Below are 21,525 nucleotides of genomic sequence, written 5' to 3' on the forward strand. Positions count from 1 at the left end.
TTTACTTTTTTTTTTTTTTTTGGCCACTCCATGCGACTTGTGGGATCTTAGTTCTCCGACCAGGGATCAAACCCGTTTCCCCTGCAGTGGAAGAGTGGAGTCCTAACCGGTGGACCACCAGGGAAGTCCTTTATTTACACTTTAAGATCCCTCTTGGCTGCCATCTGGGGTGGATTGGGGGTGGGGAGCAGGGGTGAAGATAGGGTGTCACCAGGACACTGCACACTGCCTCTCACCTCTGGCTGCGCCCACTAGCCGGAGTTGCAGCTGAGTTGCAAAGCTCCAAGGATGCCCTGGTTTCCCCCTACTTCACTTTTATGAGTTGAGTGACTTGTAAACAAGTTCCTACTCAGGGCCAATTCATACCTTTAAACTGCACATGCCTATCACGTATCTGTGCTGGACAGATTCAGCCCAGAGCCCCCATTTTCTCCAGCCTCCTTGTGGGAGGCTGTGTCCACAACAATGACCCTGAGGCCAGCCAGGGGGCAGATGTACTTCTCATACTAGCAGAGGAACATCACATTGAGTTCAGTATTGATTCAGGGTCATGTGCGTTCTAGTGTTTATTCGATCTCTCTGACACCCTAATTTATTGACTATGAGCTGGAAAATGATGGTAGGAATGTTTAGGCACCGGGTCCTGCTGCTCCGTGACTCTGTACAAGTCCTTTAATCTCTGGGTGACAGTAATTATCATTGTAAGAGCTGTCATCTTTAGGCACCGCTCTCTGTGATGAGCACTCCGTGAAGATCATTGTGTGCATGACCTCATTCAAGTCTCACACCCACCCTGTGAAGTTCTATCACCACCGTCATCACCGTTATCACTACCATCATCATCAAAATCATCACCATTGTCACCACCACCATCACCATCATTACCATTATCACTAACATCATCAGCACCACCATCACCATCATCACCATTATCCCACCATCATTACCATTTTCACTACCATCATCACCATCATGACCACCACCATCACCATCATCACCATTATCCCACCATCACCATCACCATCATTACCATGATCACTACCATCATGACCACCACCATCACCATCATGACCACCACCATCACCATCATCACCATTATCCCACCATCACCATCACCATCATTACCATTATCACTACCATCATCATCACCATCATCACCATTGTCACCACCACCATCACCATCATTACCATGATCACTACCATCATCATCACCATCATCACCAGTATCTCTACCACCACTGTGACCATCATCACTGCCATTGTCATCATACAATCAATTTACAGGAAGAAACTAAAACTAAGGAACTGGTAAACACACACACACACACACACACAGAACAGACCCAGGTGCTCTGACTCCAGATCCCTGTTACCATTAAGTCACATTGTTCCCCGTCTCCCCCTGTAAAACATAGTGGTGAGATTTAATGACCGCTAGGATCTTGCTACTCAAAGTGTGGTCCCTGGACCAGCAGCATTGGCATCACCTGGGAGCTTGTTAGAATTGTTGAATCTCAGGCCCCACCTTGGACCTACCGAATCAGAATCCATATTTTAAAAAGACCTCGAGGTGATTTGTAGGGACCTGAAGTTTGAGAAGCTGCACCCTAAAACATATCCCCTCTGACACTGTGCTGTGACCTCTGCATGGTGTAAAGGGTCTTTCTCGTTGTGACAGTATGACTCCTTTGTGCCTCTTCCTAACCATTCCATTGAAGTAGGGCTCGGAGGAGAAGTATTTTCTTATTTGACAGACGAGGTTGAGTGCTTCTGCACTACATGTCCTATGGGTCCCAGGAGCCACATAGAGGGTTTGAGGCAGTTGCTGAGCAGATCCTGCACGTGCCAGGTAAGGGACAGTTGTTGTCTGGGCAGGGCCTTCACCTAGGCAGAGACACTTGTATGTATACCTCACCCAAGGGCCTTTGCACTGCCTTTCCCCTGCCAGGAATGTTTCTCACGGCTGGTTCCTTTCTGTCACTCAAATCTCTGCTCAAAGGCCGCCTCCCCAAGAAGCCTTCCTGACTCTCCATCAAAAGTAGTCCCCACCCACTCCTGTCACAATCTTATCCTGTTGGCTTCTCAGCATTTATTACTTAAATGATCTTAAAATTATCTTCTACAACGTTCACCTGCTGTCATCTTCGCTCCCCTCCGACAGATGGGCTCCGTGAGGGCAAGGCCCATGTGTTTCTGGTTTATTCCTGCATCTCCAGAACCGAGAACACAGCCTGGTACTTAGTATACACTCAATAAATATTTGCTGAATGAACGAACAGCCTGAAGCTCTTAGAAGAAGTGCCCATCTGGTGCCAATATGTTTCACAATCTAAATTACCCAGAAAAATAAATGGATGATTTATTTTATTTATTTATTTTAAAAATATAATTATTTTTTTAAAATTAATTAGCTTATTTATTTTTGGCTGCTTTGGCTCTTCGTCCCCGCCCACGGGCTTTCTCAGCTGCAGCGAGCGGGGGCTACTCTTTGTTATGGGGCGTGGGCTTCTCATTGCAGTGGCTTCTCTTGTTGCGGAGCACGGACTCTAGGCGCGTGGGCTTCAGTAGTTGTAGCACTCGGGCTTAGTAGTTGCGGCACACAGGCTCAGTAGTTGCGGCACTCGGGCTCAGTAGTTGTGGCTTGCGGGCTCTAGAGCGCAGGCTCAGTAGTTGTGGCACACGGGCTTAGTTGCTCCGCGGCATGTGGGATCTTCCCGGACTAGGGCTCGAACCCGTCTCCCCTGCATTGGCAGGCAGATTAACTACTGCATCACCAGGGAATTCCCGGATGATTTATTTTAAAGGGATTATTCATACACACTTGAAGTAAGAAGCCATCTCATGCTTAGTGGGGGAATTGTGCCCCGAAAATAGCAAAAACAGGGGCATAGTATCATGGAAAACTTTCAGCCATGGGCTTGCCAACAGAAGAAGGGGGGATGGGTACAACCAGATGGGTACCTGGAACCTTCCAGAAGGAACAAGGATAGCGATGTGTAACTTGTCTGCTTCCCTCTGTGCTCTCCATCGGGCATTGCAAAACAGGCCCGCGGAATACCTCTTGTCTTTTGCACAAAAAGAGAGAAATTGAGGAGAGGGGCTTGCCAGTCTCTCTCAGAGACTAGCAAAATCTCCCCGGGCCCCTGTTCATTCTGGAAATCCTTAAGGCACCCTCTGGGACTGGTAGAGCCTAAATCTGTCCTGGGAGGGTCAGCTGCCCAATGGCCGGCCAGCCCGCGATGCTTTGGGAGCAGCATTTATGTCTTAAAAGACCACTTTTCGAGGAGAAATGCTGTGGATACATTAAGCTGTCGCCCGTTCTTTGGAGAGTCATTATTAATGGAAAACAATAGATTAATAGTTTTAAAACGCTTGTTCAATAAGTAATTTTTATGACTCTGGATAGAGCTCATTAAACATTTCTGTGTGTTATTATAAAGAAGTTTTAAGCATAAAATCATAAAGTCAATAATCAGAGAATTAGTCACAGCGGCCAGCCACAGGCCATTAGTTTTAGGCGCTGTCAGAGACACCTGTGGCTTTCGCAGGCGAGTTTCCCTTTCACACGGCCTTGCTGGCAGCGCCAGCAGCGCCAGGTGGGGCTGGAGAAATGACAGTGCCTGCTGCCTTCCATAAACTTGAGGGGACAGCAAGCAGGTGTGAGCAGCGGGGTGACAGGCAAATATTTACAAAGTGCAAACGTGAATGCAAAACTAAAACGATCCAGGTCAATTTGCACATCCAGGCTAAGACACTTTATTTCCCCAGTGATCTACCTTTCAGAGCTTCCCTCTGCCAGAGGCAGGGCCGTGATCGCTTGCTAAGATAGAGGTGGAAGCTGCCGTGCTTTTAAAAGAAAAGCATGTCACCAGAGAATCCCCTCCAGAAAGGCTTCCAGAGCTGTTTTTTGAAATAACGCATTCATCTCCTATCAAGTACACAACTGAGTCAAGCATTTGAAAAAGAAACCATGAGCTTTTAAAAATGACTTAAAAAAATCATGACAAAGCAGTATGCGATAATTATGGAAACTAGAGAGAATCCAAAGGAGATAATGAAAATTACCCATAATCTCTCTACCCAGAGACAGTCCTCTGTATATTTCACTCATTCAACAAATATTTATTGACAGCCCTCTATATGCCTGACTGCTCGAGGCACCAGGGATGCAGCGATGAGCAAAACAGACTCCCTGGCCCCATGGAGCTGACCTTTGGGCGGGGGGACATGAGCCTTAAATATAACAAATAAGGTTAGAAGGTATCAAGTGCTACAGAGAAAGGAAGCAGGGCCATAGGATAAAGCAGGTCAGGGTGGGCCTCACTGAAAAGAGACATTTTTTTTTTTGAACTTTTGAATTCTATTTTATTTATTTTTTTATACAGCGGTTTCTTATTAGTTATCTATTTTATACATATTAGTGTATATATGTCAATCTCAATGTCCCAGTTCATCCCACCACTCCCCCCCCACTCCCGCCACTTTCCCCCCTTGGTGTCCATACATTTGTTCTCTGCATCTGTGTCTCCAATTCTGAAAGGCAACATTTTTGCAAAGACTTGAAGGAGGTGGGGGAGTGAGTCATGCAGGTATCTAAGAGAAGGAGTTCCACACAGAGGGCACAGCCAGTGCAAAGGTCCTGAGGCAGCACTGGCATGTCTGAGAAATGGCGGGGAGACCAGTGTGGCTGGAGCAGTGCGGCTGGGAGGGAGATGAGGAAGTGGGAGAGGAGGTCAGGGAGGTGAGGGGGCAAATCATTCGGGCCTTCAAGGACTTTGGCTTTTCCTCGGAGTGAAAAATGGGGAGGTTTGAACAGAGGAGGCACATGAGCTGACTTAGTTTTGAACAGGATCACGCGGCTGCTGTGTGGAGTACAGACAATTAGGGGCGAGGCGGGAAGCCAGGAGACAAGGAGCAGGCAGCTGCAGAAACCCAGGACCAGAGTGGGGAGAAGGGGGAGGATTCTAGATATATTTTGAAGGTAGAACCAATGGGATTTCTTGTTGGGGTATACCTTTCCAGACTTTTTCCTATTACTGCTATTTTTAATCTATTACCAGTAAGGAGCTTCTAGGCAGAGCAGCCTTTCAGTTTCTATCTGGGTGTCTGAGATTTCCAACCTTGCAGAGAAGTAGCCTGAGCAAGCTCAACCCATGTTTCTGTCCTCCTCTCATTACAGGGACCTGCAGGGCCCCCCCTACAGCCTGGATTCTTTTCCTGCCAAATGTGGCTACTTCCTGCGTCACAGTCCTGATGGTAATTTCATTTTTCAAGCCTGATACTTCGCCTTCTGCACGCAGAAGGAAGTGGGTTTGGGAAACATCAGACTCAATGATGTCTCTTGAGAAGCTTGCATTCTGGGAGACACAAGGAGCTCAGCCTGAGCTCAGGTGTCCAGAAAGGGGACACTGTCGCCCTTCCTCCCCATGAAGTCAGCCAAGGGAGAGGGGTGAGACCAGGCCCTGCCCTCTCGGAGTTTATGGGCACAGATCTCAGAAGACTGCTGAGGTTGTTAACCCAGCTCGGATGCTGCCTTCTCCAGGCCTCCAGGCGGTCTTCCTAATAGCTGATCACTCCTCCTCTGTGCATTGTACCTGCTTCTACCTTGACACCTGCCACCCTGATTAATAACAGCTGCTCACACTGCATCTCCTGCTAGATCTGCAGTGCCTTTGGGGTAAGGGAGTCCCCCCCACAGTGTTTGCCTTAGGGCCTGGCACACAGTAGGTGCTCAGTGAGGTGAGTAAATGCTGATTGACCATGGAGCTGACAGAGCATAAGCCCAGGACCCCTCAGTCGCATGGCCCATTACATGCCTACAAGACCATATGACTCTGTAAAATTTGCAAAAGTAAGATATTTTCATATTCTTTTTCTTAAAGAGGTCCTTCTCCCAAATTGCATGAGCTGCAGGCCCCATAAAACGTGGACCCCATCCAGGGAAGCAGGTTTCAAACCTGGGGTTGGAGGGGTGGGCTCATGCCAGTCAGAGGGGGAACTGATGCTTCTTTGGGGGCCAGGAGGACAAGGAGCCACCCTGATTTAGGCAGCGGCTGATGGCCTGGGGGCTGGAGGGCTGCAGCTCCCTGGGCACACCTGTTGCTTTATTCCACCGCCTGGCCCCCAAGACGGTGTGAACTGCTCCACGGACCCTCATGTTTTCCTCTTCTCTTTTTCTCCTCACCTCCATTTCCTCTTTCCTTCATTTCTTTGTCTTCCTCCCTCAATCCAGCCCAGAATTTCTACCGAGGGGGCTGTGGTCCATCGTGGGGGAGAAATTTCAGGAACTATCCTCTTCCTTCTCTTTCCCTTCCTTTCTGCAATCATCCTCCTCTTTGACTTCCCCCACCTCCCACCCCATCAGTACACACTGTTCTCAGGCCCCACCACAAAGCCTCGAATTGGGTTCGTCCTCTGTGGCTGAATGAGGTCAGCCCCAGCATCTCCTGTGGGACCCACTGGTTTGATATCTTTGAAGCTCCATCTGGCACATGATGCAATGAGCCAGGCAGTCCCAGAGTGGCCACATGCCTTTGGCTTAGTTATTTACCTCCTCTGAGCCTCAACTGCTTCATCTGTAAAATGGGAATAAGAAAGCCTACCCTATGGGATCTTTGTGAGGATCGAGGGAGACAAGTTGTGAGCAGATGCTTGACACCTGTCAAGGGATGTTCAGGCACAAGCTCCTGTTCTGTCCGGACAGGTTGGACCTTCCTGAAATCCACTGGCCCTGAGGGCTTCCCTGGTGGAAGCTGAACTGCTGGATTCCAGAAGCTGGACCCAGGTTTTGATCCCCGGCAGCCTCAGCTCACTTCCTATCCTCTTCCATGAGAACCGCCCAGCTTCCAGTGGGTTGATGTTAATCATATTTGCTGTGAATAGTCACTGACCTATAATTGCAGCCTATTAACTGTGTTTTCCTCTCTCATTTGCACACAGGAATTTTGTCCTACTTCTAGAAAGCAAATTACAGGTTGGAAACCAGAATATTTCAAAGGGGAGGTGAAAAGGTTGGAGCAGAGCGACTGCTACATAATGAAGTGTCCAGTGATCGCGTCCAGGCTGGGCCAAGAGAGTGTCCACTGCCGGCCCACATTCATTCAGCTAATAGGCTAAGAGGCCTGGGGGTGGGAGTAGGGGTTCCCAGGATGGGTTTCTCTCCAGAGGCCGTGGCTCCTGAGCTTCAAGATGTGGCCGGGCCCACAGGTGGCACCTGGAGGTGCCGCGTGGCATGGTTCTTCTGCAGACATTCGTGGGCCCTGGCTGGATGCCCGGGTCTGCTGAGCTGTTGTCTGAGCAACCTGGGAAGAGATGGGATGGAGTGGGAGTGGGGCTATTAAAGGTTCTGAACTAATATTCTCCACTTCCCATCGTCGCTGGCACTGGGGACAGTGGGAGGACGGGATTATCACCAAAGCTGCAATATTATGTCCTTGTGTTCTTTTTCTCTCCATTGAAAAAAGTTGCCAGGTTGCATGCTCCTTCTTGACCTGGGTAGTGCCGAGGAATTATAGACTTTTAGTCATAAAAGAACCTCCGTTACAATCAGGTATAATGTCTCCATTTTAAAGATCAGGAAACAGGAAAGGAGAAATGAAAAGAGGAGTTTGGCACAAAAAGCCTGCTAATGACAATCACCATTCACGCAACAAGCATTTATTAAGCACCTACTATATGCCAGGTGTTGTGCTGTTGCTAAGGGAACAGATTTGAATGAGACGTGGAGCCTTTGCCACAGGAAGGCTTTATAGCTGTGTTCTCATCTGGTCTGAAGTTTCAAGCAGGTGTGTCTGGCAGGGAGCATCCCCGGACCACGGCTCAGAGGACCTGAGCTCCTCCAACTCTGAGCCCAGCTCACTGCCGTCTTGGGCCCATGGGCAGACCTCTCTGAGATTCCTTTGCTTCCCAGTCTTAAGGAGCAGGGGCAGAGTGGCAAGGCTTCCTCTGCCTACTTGCCTTTTTAGTGGCACAAGTGGCCACACCAAGCCTGGTGCTGGTCCTCCTAAGAATCACAGGATCGGACCCCAGGATCCCCAAGCATTGCCACCAGCGCGTTCCTTTGACATTCCGGCGCTGGTCACTCCTCCCTCTGCACTGGGCCTGTAATTTTGGGAGCTGCCGCCAGGCGGACGGCGTTGCCGGTGTCACGCGACATTGGGCTGAGTGACTGAGAAAAGCAAGACCTGCTCCCGGCCCAGGGGCCTGCTTTGTTTCCAACCACCTGCCTTGAAGCCCGGATACCCGAATCCCAGCATCCTTCACCAAGCGAGGTACGGGCGTGTGCGGTGGCCCCAAGTCCCAGAGCACAGACGCAGAGAGGTGGGCAGCAAGTACTCAGCAGAAGACAGGTCTCCGCAGCCCTGGCCCCCCTCCCCGCCACCCCCTTCCACACCCCCCCCCCCAAGAACCTCATCGAATTGACTGATTCATTCCTGGTGACTTCTGCAGCCGCGGCTTCCGTGTCTGCACCTTGAACTTGCATTAAGTTTTAATTAAAGCCGTTTCACCGGCCTTGCCCTTGGCTAAATGCAGCTGTGGGCACAGGGCACATAGATATTTAATACTCTGCCTCTCCCCGCTGAAAGCGCAGGGTGCCCAAGGGTGTACCCGAGCCGTGCAGCTCCCAGCGATCCGCCGCACTCGCTTAAGTGTGCCCACAGGCCCCGAGCGGGAGGCCGAGCAATAACTATTCATTGCCCTGGGTTAAGTGTGCCCAGGGGCACCCGTAAACTCAATGCGGTGATTAGCGATTGCTCCCAGGGAAGGCTGCCCGAGGTCCTGCGAAATGTCCTCGGCCCTAAATATAGCCTCCGCGTGGGGCCTTAAAGGGCCGTGCGTTTTTGCTTTGCTCTTGATCTGTCTTCTCTTCCTTCTTGGAGCAGAACTGTCTCCCTCTTCAAAGTTCAGCCTCCGGGGGGCTTCCCTGCCTTCCTCCAGGTTGCAGTGGAGGACAGGAGTGGAAACGATGGGACAGCTTTGGTGGTGGCAAAGGCAGATGCCGAATCCTCTCCATCCTCTCACCAAAGCTCAGGCATCTGTCCCATTCCTGCCCCTTCGCCCCGCAAGTGAAGGCAGCACCTCCAAAGACAAGGAAACAGCCAGCCTCACTCAAGGAGCTCCCCGTGGGCCATCGTGAGCCTGCTGCCAGGAGAGGCTCTCAGGGCCAAGGAGCAGCAGGGCTGGGGAGCAGAGAAGGCTGAGCTGCCTGGGGTCTCCTCCCGGTCCCTTTCGCTTCTTTCTGCTGCAGGGAGCCCCTCTCTGTCCCTCCGTATGGAGGAGTGGGAGTGGTCTTGGATGGGGGCATCATCAAGGCAAGTCAGTCCCCTCTGGCCTCATTCCTCCCCACATTGTACAGGGAGGGGTGTTGGTCAGATGATCTCCGAGGGGCCCTCGGCTGGTCTGTGACTCCTTCCTTGTGCCGAGACTTCCCTGCCAAGGTCTGAAGCAAATGCAAAGCGGAGTTTGGAGAAAGCAGAAAGAACTGAGAGAAGGGCAGGGTGGAGGGTGTGGGCTGCAGCAGAAGCTCCAGGAAAGGTGCCCAGCCCACACCATCACCTTCCCCTCATCTGTGCATTTCTCAGATGACCATCTGGGAGAACGGTCCCCCCGTGGCGTGGCTGCGAGGTTCACAGGCGGTACGGTGACCGACCATCCCAGTTTGCCTGGGCCTTTCCTGTTTTGGCACTAAGTCCCAGGGGGACCTGCTCAGTCCCCAGGAAACTGGGATGGGTGGTCACCCCAAGTTCAGTGCCAGTGGTGAAAGTGTCCGCCCTTGGAAGCCCTCCCTCCACCATTGCTTTTTGGATCTGAAAAGGAAAGAGAAAGGGCGAGGGAGAAATGGGTGAACTCGGGAGAAAAACAAGGTGGGAGGACTGGGAGATGACCATCCCGGCCACGCGCCTGCGCTCTTGGCCTTGCCAGCTGCTCCCGGGACCCTAGCCGCCCCCTTGGCCAGGCCCAGGGTGGCAGCTGAGGCAACGACATTTCCCTGGGTCTGTTGACACTGGAGTCTCAGAACATAAATGATTTTCTTGTCTTAATGAGCAAACAACCCAGCCGTGTGGCTCTCTCGCCGACCTCCTGCTGGGGTAATTGCCAGCGCTTCTGTGCTCAGACAGAAATGTTTACTCTCACCTTCGCTTACTGCTTTGCCAGGAGATGTTGCTTCCTTTTTGTTCTGCAGGTCTCCCTGCCCCTACCCCTGGGAAGCACCAGTGGACACGTAGGTGGGTCAGAAGCAACTTTCTGGAAGGTTCTACCAGGCCTGGTGCTTGGGGACACCCTGAGGCAGGAGGTTTTGGTTTCTGTTCTCCTTTGGAGCCTTGGTGGACAAGGCCAGCTCTGCTGGGCTCGTGTCTCAGCAGCCGAGGCTGGAAGCGTTCCCTGGTGTCCTGCAGGCAGAGGCCATCTGAGAGGAAATCTGAGGAGGGGTCCCGGCTTTGGGTTGAAGGCCTCTGAGGTCCTCCTCGTGCTAAGATCCTCTCTGCACAGTCTCCAGTGATGGGGAGCTCATTCCTTTGCAAGACCACCTGTTCCCATATTGCACAGCCGTTTCCCCAAACTTTCCTTCTGCTGGTCCTCTGTTCTCCGCAGCCCCCCTGAAGGAGCCGGTCCCTTCTCCATTTCACAGCCCTTTGAATATTTGAAGTCAGTGAGCTTTCCCTTCCTCAAGTCTTCTCCTGAATTCCTCTTGCTAGTCCTCCTAGGATAGGGGCCGGGGGCCCCTCTCTGTCCCCCTCCCGCCCTCCAGGCACCCGCCTTTATTCAAGGCCCCGATGGCCAATGTCCCTCTGGAGCATTGCAAAGGGAACCGAGGCCAGGACTCAGACCGGGCAGCGTGTGGGTCACCCTTTGGCCTTGCTAGTGGGGGTAACGGCTCATTGGATCTTTCAGCCCCGTGGCGCACCTGCCACGTGCCCAGTGCTCCTGCCAGGGGTCTGCTTCCCTGGAGCATAAGGAGTGTAAATGTCCAGGTTGCCTTCCTCCCTCGTGGTCCTGCCTAGTCTCCCCTTGGCCCTGTCACCTTCCTGAGTGTGCCCTCAAGTGCGCCTTCTCCTTGATCCCCTAGCGACCCCATCTCCTTGGCCAGACTGTTTATGAGTACCTCCTGTTTGTCCAGACCCCGTGGCTGCTGTGCATCGGAGGGGAGCCGGTGGCTTCTCTGGGGGACGCCAGCCTGATGGGATCATCAACAGCATGATGATCAGCGTGGACGTCACCGCCACCACCCTCACCTTCCAGAGCCCAAGGCAAGACCCTGTCCAGAGGCAGGAGGTCAGTGGCGGGCAGCAGCCCTACCAGGCGGGGAGCCTCAAGGAGTGGCACCCTCGGGGAGGCCCCGGAGAGCAGTCTGCCGGCTCTCCAGTGCCGATTCAAATGTCCACCTGGAGACCGGACAGATTTAGGCAGGCAGCTTTGAAAATTGGGCTCCATTAGCGTCAAGCGCTCCGCGTGGCAGATGAGCGGCTCCTGCAATCACGCATTCAGCTCGTCGTCCTGATCGTGGTGGCAGGAACGTAATTACCATCTCTTTAAATAGCCCAAAGTTGCCGTGGAAGAGAAGACGGCTCACATGACATTTGCTCCGAGCTCGCTTTCCTGTTAAAAATATCCCGGCTAAATAATATATCCTGGTTGCATTGGAGCAACAGTCCCTGACCTGAGCTCTGGGACCCTTGGGGGTTCAGTCCACAGGCTGGTCCGAAGGTGGGAGGGGGGGCCCTGTGGAGGGAGTTTGCTTCTGGAAGGAGCAGTTTCGGAGGCCACGGGGAGACAATCCTGCCTCAGCAAGCGTTGCACACCCCACAGGGCTCCTGCCGCTTATGGCTTGTCTTTAGGAGCCGCTGGCCCACGGGGTGAGACCCAAGAGGGCCCCCAATGCCCATCCTTTCCGGCTACATCGCCCTCTTGTCCCTTTTGTGTTCCTCCCTCCTCTGGCACCTTATGTCCGTGGTCCCACCCCACCTCGCCTCTTCTTAGCCCCAACCTTGGCCATGCGTTCCTGAATTGCTTGGGACAGAGAGACCTTGGCTCTTTCTGGCGGGTACAAGTGTGTGTGGAGCAGGGGTGGGGTGTAGAGAGTGGATGAAAAGTGAAATCATCCACTTTTCCAAACCCGGGGTCTTTGAACTCCTGGGAAGTCCCAAGATGGCCTCCAGGGGGTCCGAGAACAAAGATGAGAGAGGGTCTGCGGTCTTCATCAGGCTCTTGAGGGCTCCATGCTCTGACAGAGGTTGGGACCCTTGATCTAGACCCTGTATGTGATAACTATTTCATTCAGCTTGGGGTGTGATACAGAGAGGCCCGGAGTCTGGAAGACCACTTCCTACCTCCGGGGAATTTAAATTCTAAGGAACTCTGTATGCAAAGTTAGGTACATCAAAGGCTTCATCCTGAGTGGGTAGATCTGAGATGACTAAGACTTGACATTTGTATAGAATTTTATCATGGACGAGATTTCATGATGGGACTCTGGGGAGTTTAGGGCATTGGGGACGGCCTCACCAAGCCCCCAAACATCCCTTTCCTTATTCATAATGCTTGAAATCCTTTTACTTGGAGACAGATGCTTTCATTTAGCCACTGCAGAGCTGGCTTTAAATGCCCCTGTGAGAGGGCTGACACAACGAAATTCTTGCTAAAGTGCAAACAACTGATACAAGCTTTATTTCTTAAGAGCAGCTTTGGTAACGGAAGGGGCACCAGGCTAGGTCACGGAGCTGAAGACAGTCTTGGCAGAGACATTTCTGCAACTTCCATGGGCAGCCCCGCTCTCAGCATCTGCTTCCTCACGGGTCTTTGCAAACGGCGGGATCCCCAGGTGCTTGGGGATGGCCTTTCCTTCTCTTCTGCATCAGTGCAGTCACGTTCCAGCCCAGGCAGTGATACCAAACACCGAGTAATCCCATGTCACCAATCCCGAAAGTGCCGGCCACGGGTGTGGCCCCTGGCTGAGGTCCTGTCACCACCCTTTCGTCCACGTGCCTGCAGAGTGTGTATTTTTCTGTGCCACGCGTCCTTCCCCATTCCAGTGTCATCCCAGCCAGAGATGGAGGTCTTGTTCACATCCCAAAGCAGAGACTGGATCTGGTCAAAAGAGGTTCCTACTTGGAGGAAAGCCTGAGCCTAAAATTCCCGGGTCCCCCAGTCCCTTACCTTCACAGTGACCGAAAACAGGGACTTTGCCGCGGTCGGTGTCCTGGCGGCTGGGGTGATCCAGGTCCAGGTCAGGGTCTTGGTGGTGGCATTGGCTGTCCTGCCCCTTCTGGAGACCCCTTCTCCTTGGGCCACTGATGCCATGTGGAGTCAGAGACGTGACAGCAGAGCTGTGGAGCCAGCAGAAAATGGACCTTTGCCACTTATAGCCCGGAAGCCTGGCACTCTTGCCAGGGTAGCCCCATGGGAGGGCAGCCACAGGACACAGGATGCACCCTGCCACACGCGACTAACTCCTCGCTGCCCCACAGCAATGCCAGGAGGCCCAAGGAGCTCTGGGGACGCAGGCTTTCTATAGGGTGGTCCTGAGCCTGGGATTTGCTGAGGTGGCCGCTCCCATCCTCTGGACGGCGGAGAGCTCCTTCCAGGGTGTGGGTGAGAGTCATGGTGAGGGTGTGCCTGCCGGCCCTGCCTGTGGTTCTTCCTCCCATGACAAGGCTTCCTTCTCCCCGGCCTGACAGGTCCCACACCCAACCCGGGTAAACGATGGTGTCAGGCACACTGGTTGGAACTGGCCGGGGAGCAGGAGGGCTGCGGGGAGCTAGGCAGAGTCAAAGTGCTGGGGAGGGGGTGGGGGACACATCAACTTTCTAGCTAGCTGCAGGACCTGGGCGACTCACTTCACCTTGTTGAGCCTCAGTTTCTTCCATCTGCAAAATGGAAATAGCCCGGGACTTCCCTGGTGGCGCGGTGGATAAGACTAAGAGCTCCCTATGCAGGGGGCCCGGGTTCGATCCCTGGTCAGGGAACTAGATCCCACATGCATGCCACAACTAAGGAGCCCGCATGCCGCAACTAAGGAGCCCGCCTGCCACAACTCAGACCCGGTGCAACCAAATAGATAAATAAATATTTTTTTAAAAGTGGGAATACCGCTACCTGTTGTGAGGACTGGAGATGATGGAGTTAGGAGCTCAGCAGAGTTCCTGGCACAAGAGGAGCCACTTCTGTTTCGATCGTCCAGCGACCTGCGTGGGCTCCAGTTCCACGGGTCACCTACTGCAGGGATCCCCAACCCCCGGGCCGCGGCCTGTTAGGAAGTAGGCCACAGAGCAGGAGGTGGGCGGCGGGCGAGCGAGCAAAGCTTCATCTGCCCTTTCCTCATAGCTTGCATTACCACCTGAACCATCCCCCCCGCCTTCCATGGAAAAACTGTCTTCCGCGAAACCGGTCCCTGGTGCCTGAAAGGTCGGGGACCGCTGGCCTACGGCACGGAGTAGGCTCCTTGGCAAGAGCACTATGCGAGGCCACTTATTTCTTTTTCTTTTTTTTTTTATTGGGGTATAGTTGCTTTACCACTTATTTCTTAACCAAGACAAACCCTCCTCTAAACGTGGTGTGTGTCCTCCGTGCCAGGATGATGGGATTCAAGTCTTGAAAGGCGTTTTTGGTGAAAGCACAGCTACCAGACAACCTGGTATTCACAAAATCACTAGGAGCAGAACGCATTGAAATACAGCATAAGGAAATACACATAATTCACAAATGATGTCGATCACTTTCATCTTCGACTTCCTAACTGTCCTCAATAGAAGACAGACGCAAAGGAGATTTAACTCAGATGTTAATAGCGCAAGAATGCCCCGTTACCAGGATATGATGTTTCGGTGCTGCATAAAAATGTAATTATATTCAGAACTATATTTAAAGATTAAAAGGGGGACTGCCTACCATCCAGCCCCAAATTCAGAATTAGAAACAAAGGAAAAGGCGGGGCGGGGATGAGTTCTAACAGTCTGCTAAAAATGGAAATGTTTCCTGAAAGTTTTTACACATTTCGGCTGTTTTTATTTTAACAGTTTCCTGCAGCGATGACATTGATTTTGGAAAGGGAGGGCCAGAACTTTATCCAACAAATATTCGCTAAGCATTTGCTGTGCGTGAGGCCCCGTGGGAGGGAACAGAGGCCGCCAGATTCGGTCCTTGCTTTCAACTAGTGGCCTGCCTGGAAGGGGAGAGAAGCAATGTCCAGAGAGTTGAAACGGAGGGCAGGCGGCCTTGAGGGAGACGCCAAGGAGCAGGTGACCTTTGTCCTGGGCTTTGAGGAGAGGGTAGGTTCTTGGTAGGGACATAGTACATAAAATACAGAAATAGCTGGGGCAACAGCAATAAGAACATTTTAGAAAGGCGTTTTGGCCTCTCTGGAAAGATTTACACGGGGAAAGAATGTTCTCTTCCTCGTTTTATTAATTTCATATCAGCAGCCAGAATTAACCTCTCCCTCCCCTGGTTTCCAGCACACCTTCCCTGCACCTCCCCTGCAGCTTCTAGGTCTTTCTCTTCTTATTGTTAGTGGTACATGGTCTTGTCTCTCCCTGTGGTCTATGAGCTCCTTGCCATCAGGGGCCGTGCCCTATTCAGCATTTTACTCTTCATGGGCCTTATCATACTGCCTTGCCCTTGGTAAGCACTTAATACATGCTTGTTGGATTGAATTTTCACCAGGCTTTTTTTTTTTTTTTTTTAAGCCAGGCTTTGGTTTAGGTTATTTATTTATTTTTTGGCTGTGTTGGGTCTTCGTTTCTGTGCGAGGGCTTTCTCTAGCTGTGGCAAGCAGGGGCCATTCTTCATCGCGGTGCACGGGCCTCTCACTATCGCGGCCTCTCTTATTGCGGAGCACAGGCTCCAGACGCGCAGGCTCAGTAGTTGTGGCTCACGGGCCCAGTTGCTCCGTGGCATGTGGGATCTTCCCAGACCAGGGCTCGAACCCGTGTCCCCTGCATTGGCAGGCAGATTCTCAACCACTGCGCCACCAGGGAAGCCCTCACCAGGCATTTTTTTAAAAATGTTTTAGACAAAGAACATTTCTCTGGGATAATATGTGGCGAATATGTTGGAATATTAGGGCACCAGGATTGCCTAAGCACTTGGTGGTTACAGATTTTTAAAAATCTCCTTCCTCTCTGCCAAAAAGTGATTAGAACCTGTGGGAGAAACCCTAATTATGTAAGGTTGGAGGTATCAAGAGCAGTGGAGGCAATGGAGTGCCCAGCCTGAGAAGAGAAGCCAAGAGGGTGGTTTAGCTACCGCTGTTTTACATTGTAAAGCAGGGGTTACTGGCAAAAATGCCTCTAGGGGTCAGGCAGGGAGTGTAAAGGAATGAGGGTAAGAAAACCCATGGCCCAAGGGTGGGATGACAAAGCTCAGTGTAGGAGCCAGTGGGGAGTGGTGGGGACTCCAGTGGTGAACTGGCAGCCACCAGACCCCTTCTTTTTTTTTGTTTTCGGCTGCATTGGGTCTTCGTGGCTGTGCACGGCTTTCTCTAGTTGCGGCGAGCGGGCACTACTCTTCGTTGCGGTGCGCGGGCTTCTCATTGCGGTGGCTTCTCTTGTTGCGGAGCACGGGCTCTAGTCACCCAGGCTTCAGTAGTTGTGGCACGCGGGCTCTAGAGCCCATTCTCAGGAGTTGTGGCGCACGGGCTTAGTTGCTCCGCAGTGTGTGAGATCTTCCCGGACCAGGGCTCAAACCCGTGTCCCCTGCATTGGCAGGCGGATTCTTAACCACTGTGCCGCCACCAGGGAAGTCCCACCAGACCCTTTTCAAGAGAGTAGTCTCATTTAAGTGGAGCCGATTCCTGCCTTGTAGGGAGGCAGACCAGTGTGGCCAAATCTTCTGACTTTCCAGGAGAAGCTGGAAAATTATAAAATTTTGTCAGTTAATTTAAAAATATTTAAAACCCTCTGCAGGCCAAACCAAACATGTCTAAGGGCTATATTTGATCTGTGAGCCAGAATTTGCAACTGGGGGTACATTTTTGCCTCCCGGAGGGAGATTTAGCAATGTCTGGAGACATTTTTGATTGTCACAACTCATGGGGACGCTACTAGCATGTGGTGGGTAGAGGCCAGGGATCCTGCTAAACATCTTGCAGTGCACAGGAGCCCTCTCCCCGACACAACAAAGAATGATCTTGCCCAGGATGTCAACGGGGTCAAGGCAGAGTCTGGGTCTGTGTGGTTCCTGGGGCTGGGCTGATGGATTTGGCCTCAAAATAGGGAATGGCTCAGAGACGACACCGTCTGGTGGCATCAAGCAGAGGCAGAGAGTCAGGGACAGGTGTTCTTTAGAGAAAACCTGAAATTCTGTGATTCAATTTCAGAACTAGGGACTTCCCTGGTGGTGCAGTGGTTGGGACTCCACGCTCCCAGTGCAGGGGGCCCGGGTTCCATCTCTGGTCGGGGAACTAGATCCCACATGTATGCCTCAACTAAGAGTTCACATGCCACAACTAAGACCCGGCGCAACAAAATAAATAAATAAATAAAAAAAAAAAAAAAAAAAGAAATAGATTTTGATGCCTGCATGATCTCAAAAAGGACTCCAGGTCAAAGGTCTGTGAAATTCAGCCAAGGAGGACAGTTCCTAATCCGGTGCTTGAACTTGACCTCTAAAGCCTCTATTTCCCCGTCTGTAAAAAGGGGACCCATGTGGCCCCTCCAGCAGGGTGTTGGGAGGATTCTGCTACCTTAGGAGAAGGACTGACCTCTGCTTCCTTTCTGGGAGGTTTAGGACGGGAGTTGTCTGGCTCAACTGCCACACCGAGGACCACTCCCCAGCAGGAGCCCCTCCAGGAGGATTACCATCTGCTGCCTTTTCCCAGTTCCAAACTGCAGGAGGCCTCGGGGAAGGGTTTTCTCAGAGTTTCGCTCACTAGCCTTCCCGTGGGCCAGCCAATGGAAGTCCCTCGCCCTGACTTCCACCCACGGTTTCCCTTGAAGGGCGCATCCCCACGAAGCATCAGTGGACCCAGCCAGGCACGAGGCCCCTCTCTTTCACCACCATTCTACCAAAGGGAGTCCCACTCAGACCTCTGGCCATGTCTCCTCCCCTTCAAATTCCGACCATTCCCCAGAGAAAGCGGGGCTCCCCGAGAGCTCCCACCTGAGCGCAGCCCAGCTGTCTTGCCTGGCTCACGGCCACGCAGGGCCTTGGGACCCGGCACAAGGAGGTGGAGGGGAGGGCCCGCGGCGGTGCACACAGACCAGAGGGAAACCGAGGCACGCTTCAAAGGAGCTGGAGCCCAGGCGCCAGGCTGGAGCCCAGGAGCCAGGCTTGGAGAACCAGCCTGAGGTCGCAGCTGCCACAGGCCTTTCCCCGGGCTGCCATCCTCAGGGTGGCCGAAACCACATCCTTTTATTTCTGATGCTTTTTCTCTCTCCACTGTTTTCTCGCTGAAGAAGGGGCTTGGACCTTTTCTGCGAACAGCCAAACCTGCGGAAGAAGCTGGACATCTACTGGCTTCCTTTTTCCCTTTCCCAGAGGATCAGCTCCCCCAGGGAAAGCGGGGTGACCTGGACCCCCTGCCTTCAGCTGCACTGTCCTCAGTGTCCATAGTAGTTGTCCAGTCTTCCCGCCCCCTGGGCCTGGACCATGCCTTTGTCCTCAGATGTCTCGTTTCCAGCTGCCTCTCTGGGGGTCCCAATAGTCTCAGGCCATCTGTTACCCTAAGTGGCAGTCTAGGCCTGAGCAGAGCCCCGCCTAGCTACCAGGAAGTCCCCTCCTACTGGAAGGTTGTCACAGGGGGACGTGGCTGCCGACCAGCCCATGCGGGGGCCCTGGCAGGCCAGCAAGGAGGTCCAGCCGTTGACAAAGCCCTTGGTGACCAGCCTGGCTGAAGAGGTGCTGTGTTCCCGCGGCTCCCCTGGAGAGCCCCAGGAAACATCCTCCAGAGCGGAAGCTGGGGGGCCACCCAGGGAGGGGCCAGAGGGCACCTGGGCCTCTCATTCCCAGAACCAAGTCAGGACCTGGAGGGGACTCGCCCTCCTTCCGGGGATGGATGCCACAGCACTGCCCCAGTGGTGAATACTTACAAGGTGTGGTGGCAGCAGGCCCCAGTGCCCGTCTGAGGGCCTCAGGACCGGAGCGCAAGGGGAAGCACAGGGAGGGCCCAGCAGCCCCCTGCCAATTCTTACTGCTGAGCAGCTGCCAGCAGAGTGCAGCTCCCGAGAGCCATCCGGCCTCCGCCTCCGAGAAGCCCACTGCCTCATCTGTGGGAAAGTCATGTAGAGCCTGAGGCCTCAAGTCAGCCTGTAGCTGGCCAGCGGAGCAGGCTGAGACGGGGGCCACACACACGTCCAGCAACCTCAGAGCCTGCGGGCTCCCACGGACATTTCCTCACCCAGCCTGGCCGAGCCTAGAGACCCTTTCACTGCTGGCCAGGGTACCCCCTGGCAGGAGCCAGCAGAGCCCACACTGGCAACCAGCCTTGAAAGGCACAGGCCTCCTGAGCTTCAGAACATCATGCAGGGGCTTCTGAGAGACCCCCTTGCTGGGGTGTGTCCTGGGAGCACCCCAGGGGATGCCAAGTGTGAAACAGCGCGGTGGGCAGCATTGGGGCATGCCTCCCACCCGCTTGGACTGCCCACGAGTGCAGGCCCCAGCGTTTTTGTTCTTGCCCTTTCGCTGTTAAATGTGTGAGGCATGGGGGAGGGGAAAGTTTGCAGGCTCTGCAGCCAGGCTGCCGTGGTTCATGGCCCAGTCCTTTCACTCTTTAGCTGTGTGACCTTGGGCAAGGCACTAACCTCTCTGTGCCTCAGTTTCCCGATCAGTCAAATAGGGGGTGATACTAATTCTTCCCAATGGGTCTGTTTAGGGGCAAGCAAGAAGATGGACACAGGCCTCTAGGTCAGAACCTGTGAGCCATTCTTGAGGTCATTACTGCTGCCGTCCTGGCAAATCAGAGAAGCTGAACAGCTGGGCTCCCAGACCCAGGCAGAGGGGATGTTTGCTTATTCCAGGAGAGCATGGAAAGCCTTCAGCTACAGTTCAGACATCTTTCTGAGAAGGTAGGTGGTGATAAGATCCTATGATGTGAGAAGCCCTCTCCCCTGGGCCCCAGGGGGCCATGACCCCAGGTCTCTAAAGAACCCCCTGAGTGTTATTGCTTTGTTTTCATGACTCACCACTCCCTTCCTCTGGTTCCCATGGCAGCAGCTGGTACCCTGCTGGCTTGGACAGCTCTGGTGACCCCTGTTGACCCCCAGGGATGCCAGTGTTCCCAGGCTCCCTGGCCCAGAAGCCCAGCTGTGGCCTGAGCCAGAGTGGTACCTAGTGCTTCCCTGGAAGGGTAGCAACCCTATCCCCACCTCCAGGCCGGCCCATCACTAGAAGAGGGATTTGAAACGCAGCCAAGAAGAAGAGGCCTTCGGCAACGCCCGGAACGTGAAATAAATAAATAAATAAATAAATAAATAAATAAATAAATAAATAAATAATCAGGGTTGTCTTGGCTGATGAACGGTCTCTGCCTCGAGGACGACTTCTCCCCTTGCCCACCCTCCCTCTTTCCTCCTTCTCCGGGCAGATCCATCCCAGGCAAAAGCTTAATAGCCCCATTTAAGGCTTTTCCTTTTCACCACAGAATTGAGCTGCTCCTGCCATTACGAGGTTTTCAGCTTCTCTCTGAAATCAAATTACTGACTCCATTTAATTTTTTAAAAGCTCGGATGATTTCCTTTCTTGAATCGGAGCCGTGACTCCAAGCGCGGCCCCCTCCCCATCCCCCTGCCCCGCCAGGCGTTTCCCGGGATGGCCGCCCCCATGCCAGGGCAAGCCTGACACCTAGAGGGGAAGCCAGCAGGAGGAGGACCAAGCCTCTGACCGCTGCCCTGGACACCTGACTGGGTGGCCTGGACTGGTGAGGAAGGAAGGCCTTGACCTCCTCTAAGCCTGGATCAGCTCATAGGAGCCCGTGGCTTCGGGGCTACAAGGTCTTCAGAGGCTGGTGGGGAAGTTGTTTAGAGCCCAGCGCTGAGGTCGTGGGCTTACCGTTGGCTGGTTCCCCGGATCACTTGCCTTTCCGTAGAGCGTCTCCTGGGCCCCACGGCTCGGTTACGGAGCGCGTCCTCTGTGCAGACACCGATCCAGCTTGGAAGGGAAGGGTGAATCGGACAGAGAAAGGCCCACGTGCTCGTGTGTGAAGGGGCAGGGAGACTGACAGTAAACACATGCGTGGATGTTTTCACACCAAGTGCTCTGAAGAGTCCTAAACGTGCAACGTCGGTGGGGGCAGGTTGTGCGCTGCTTTGGGTGGGATGGTGGGGACGACCCCCCCGAGGAAGTAAATCTGGAAAGGGCTGGGGCAGGGGTATCCGCGCAGAGGCACGGCAAGTGCCAGAGTCCTGGGGAGGGTTGGAGGGACTGAAAGACGCCATCCGGCAGGAGGAAGTGGAGGGGACCAGGGGCCTGCAGGGCCTGAAGGCTGAGGTAGGAGCCCAGCTTTATTCTGGCTTTAAAAGGCTGGACAACAGAGGCACAAGAACAGCAGCAGGGGGACAAGGTGGGAGGGGATGAGAGAGGCCCCATGAGGAG

General features: G+C 53.3%; 1 protein-coding gene across 1 annotated transcript; it reads left to right on the forward strand.

The window, feature by feature from the left end:
* Positions 1-4,666: 4,666 nt before the first annotated feature.
* CIROZ (ciliated left-right organizer protein containing ZP-N domains) lies at positions 4,667-20,897 on the forward strand (the record flags this gene model as incomplete). The annotated part of the gene is given in 15 exon segments (XM_082458328.1): positions 4,667-4,741; positions 6,960-7,001; positions 7,003-7,111; positions 8,173-8,270; positions 11,120-11,194; positions 11,437-11,516; positions 12,991-13,052; positions 13,055-13,133; positions 13,135-13,495; positions 13,497-13,667; positions 18,641-18,694; positions 18,698-18,725; positions 18,728-18,913; positions 18,916-20,000; positions 20,146-20,897. Coding segments are annotated over 14 exon segments (1,566 nt in total). The 3' UTR covers positions 19,062-20,000; positions 20,146-20,897.
* Between the last annotated feature and the right edge of the window lie 628 nt (positions 20,898-21,525).

This window comes from Balaenoptera physalus (assembly GCF_965194825.1).
Source record: "Balaenoptera physalus genome assembly, chromosome: 1".
Taxonomy (NCBI): domain Eukaryota; kingdom Metazoa; phylum Chordata; class Mammalia; order Artiodactyla; family Balaenopteridae; genus Balaenoptera; species Balaenoptera physalus.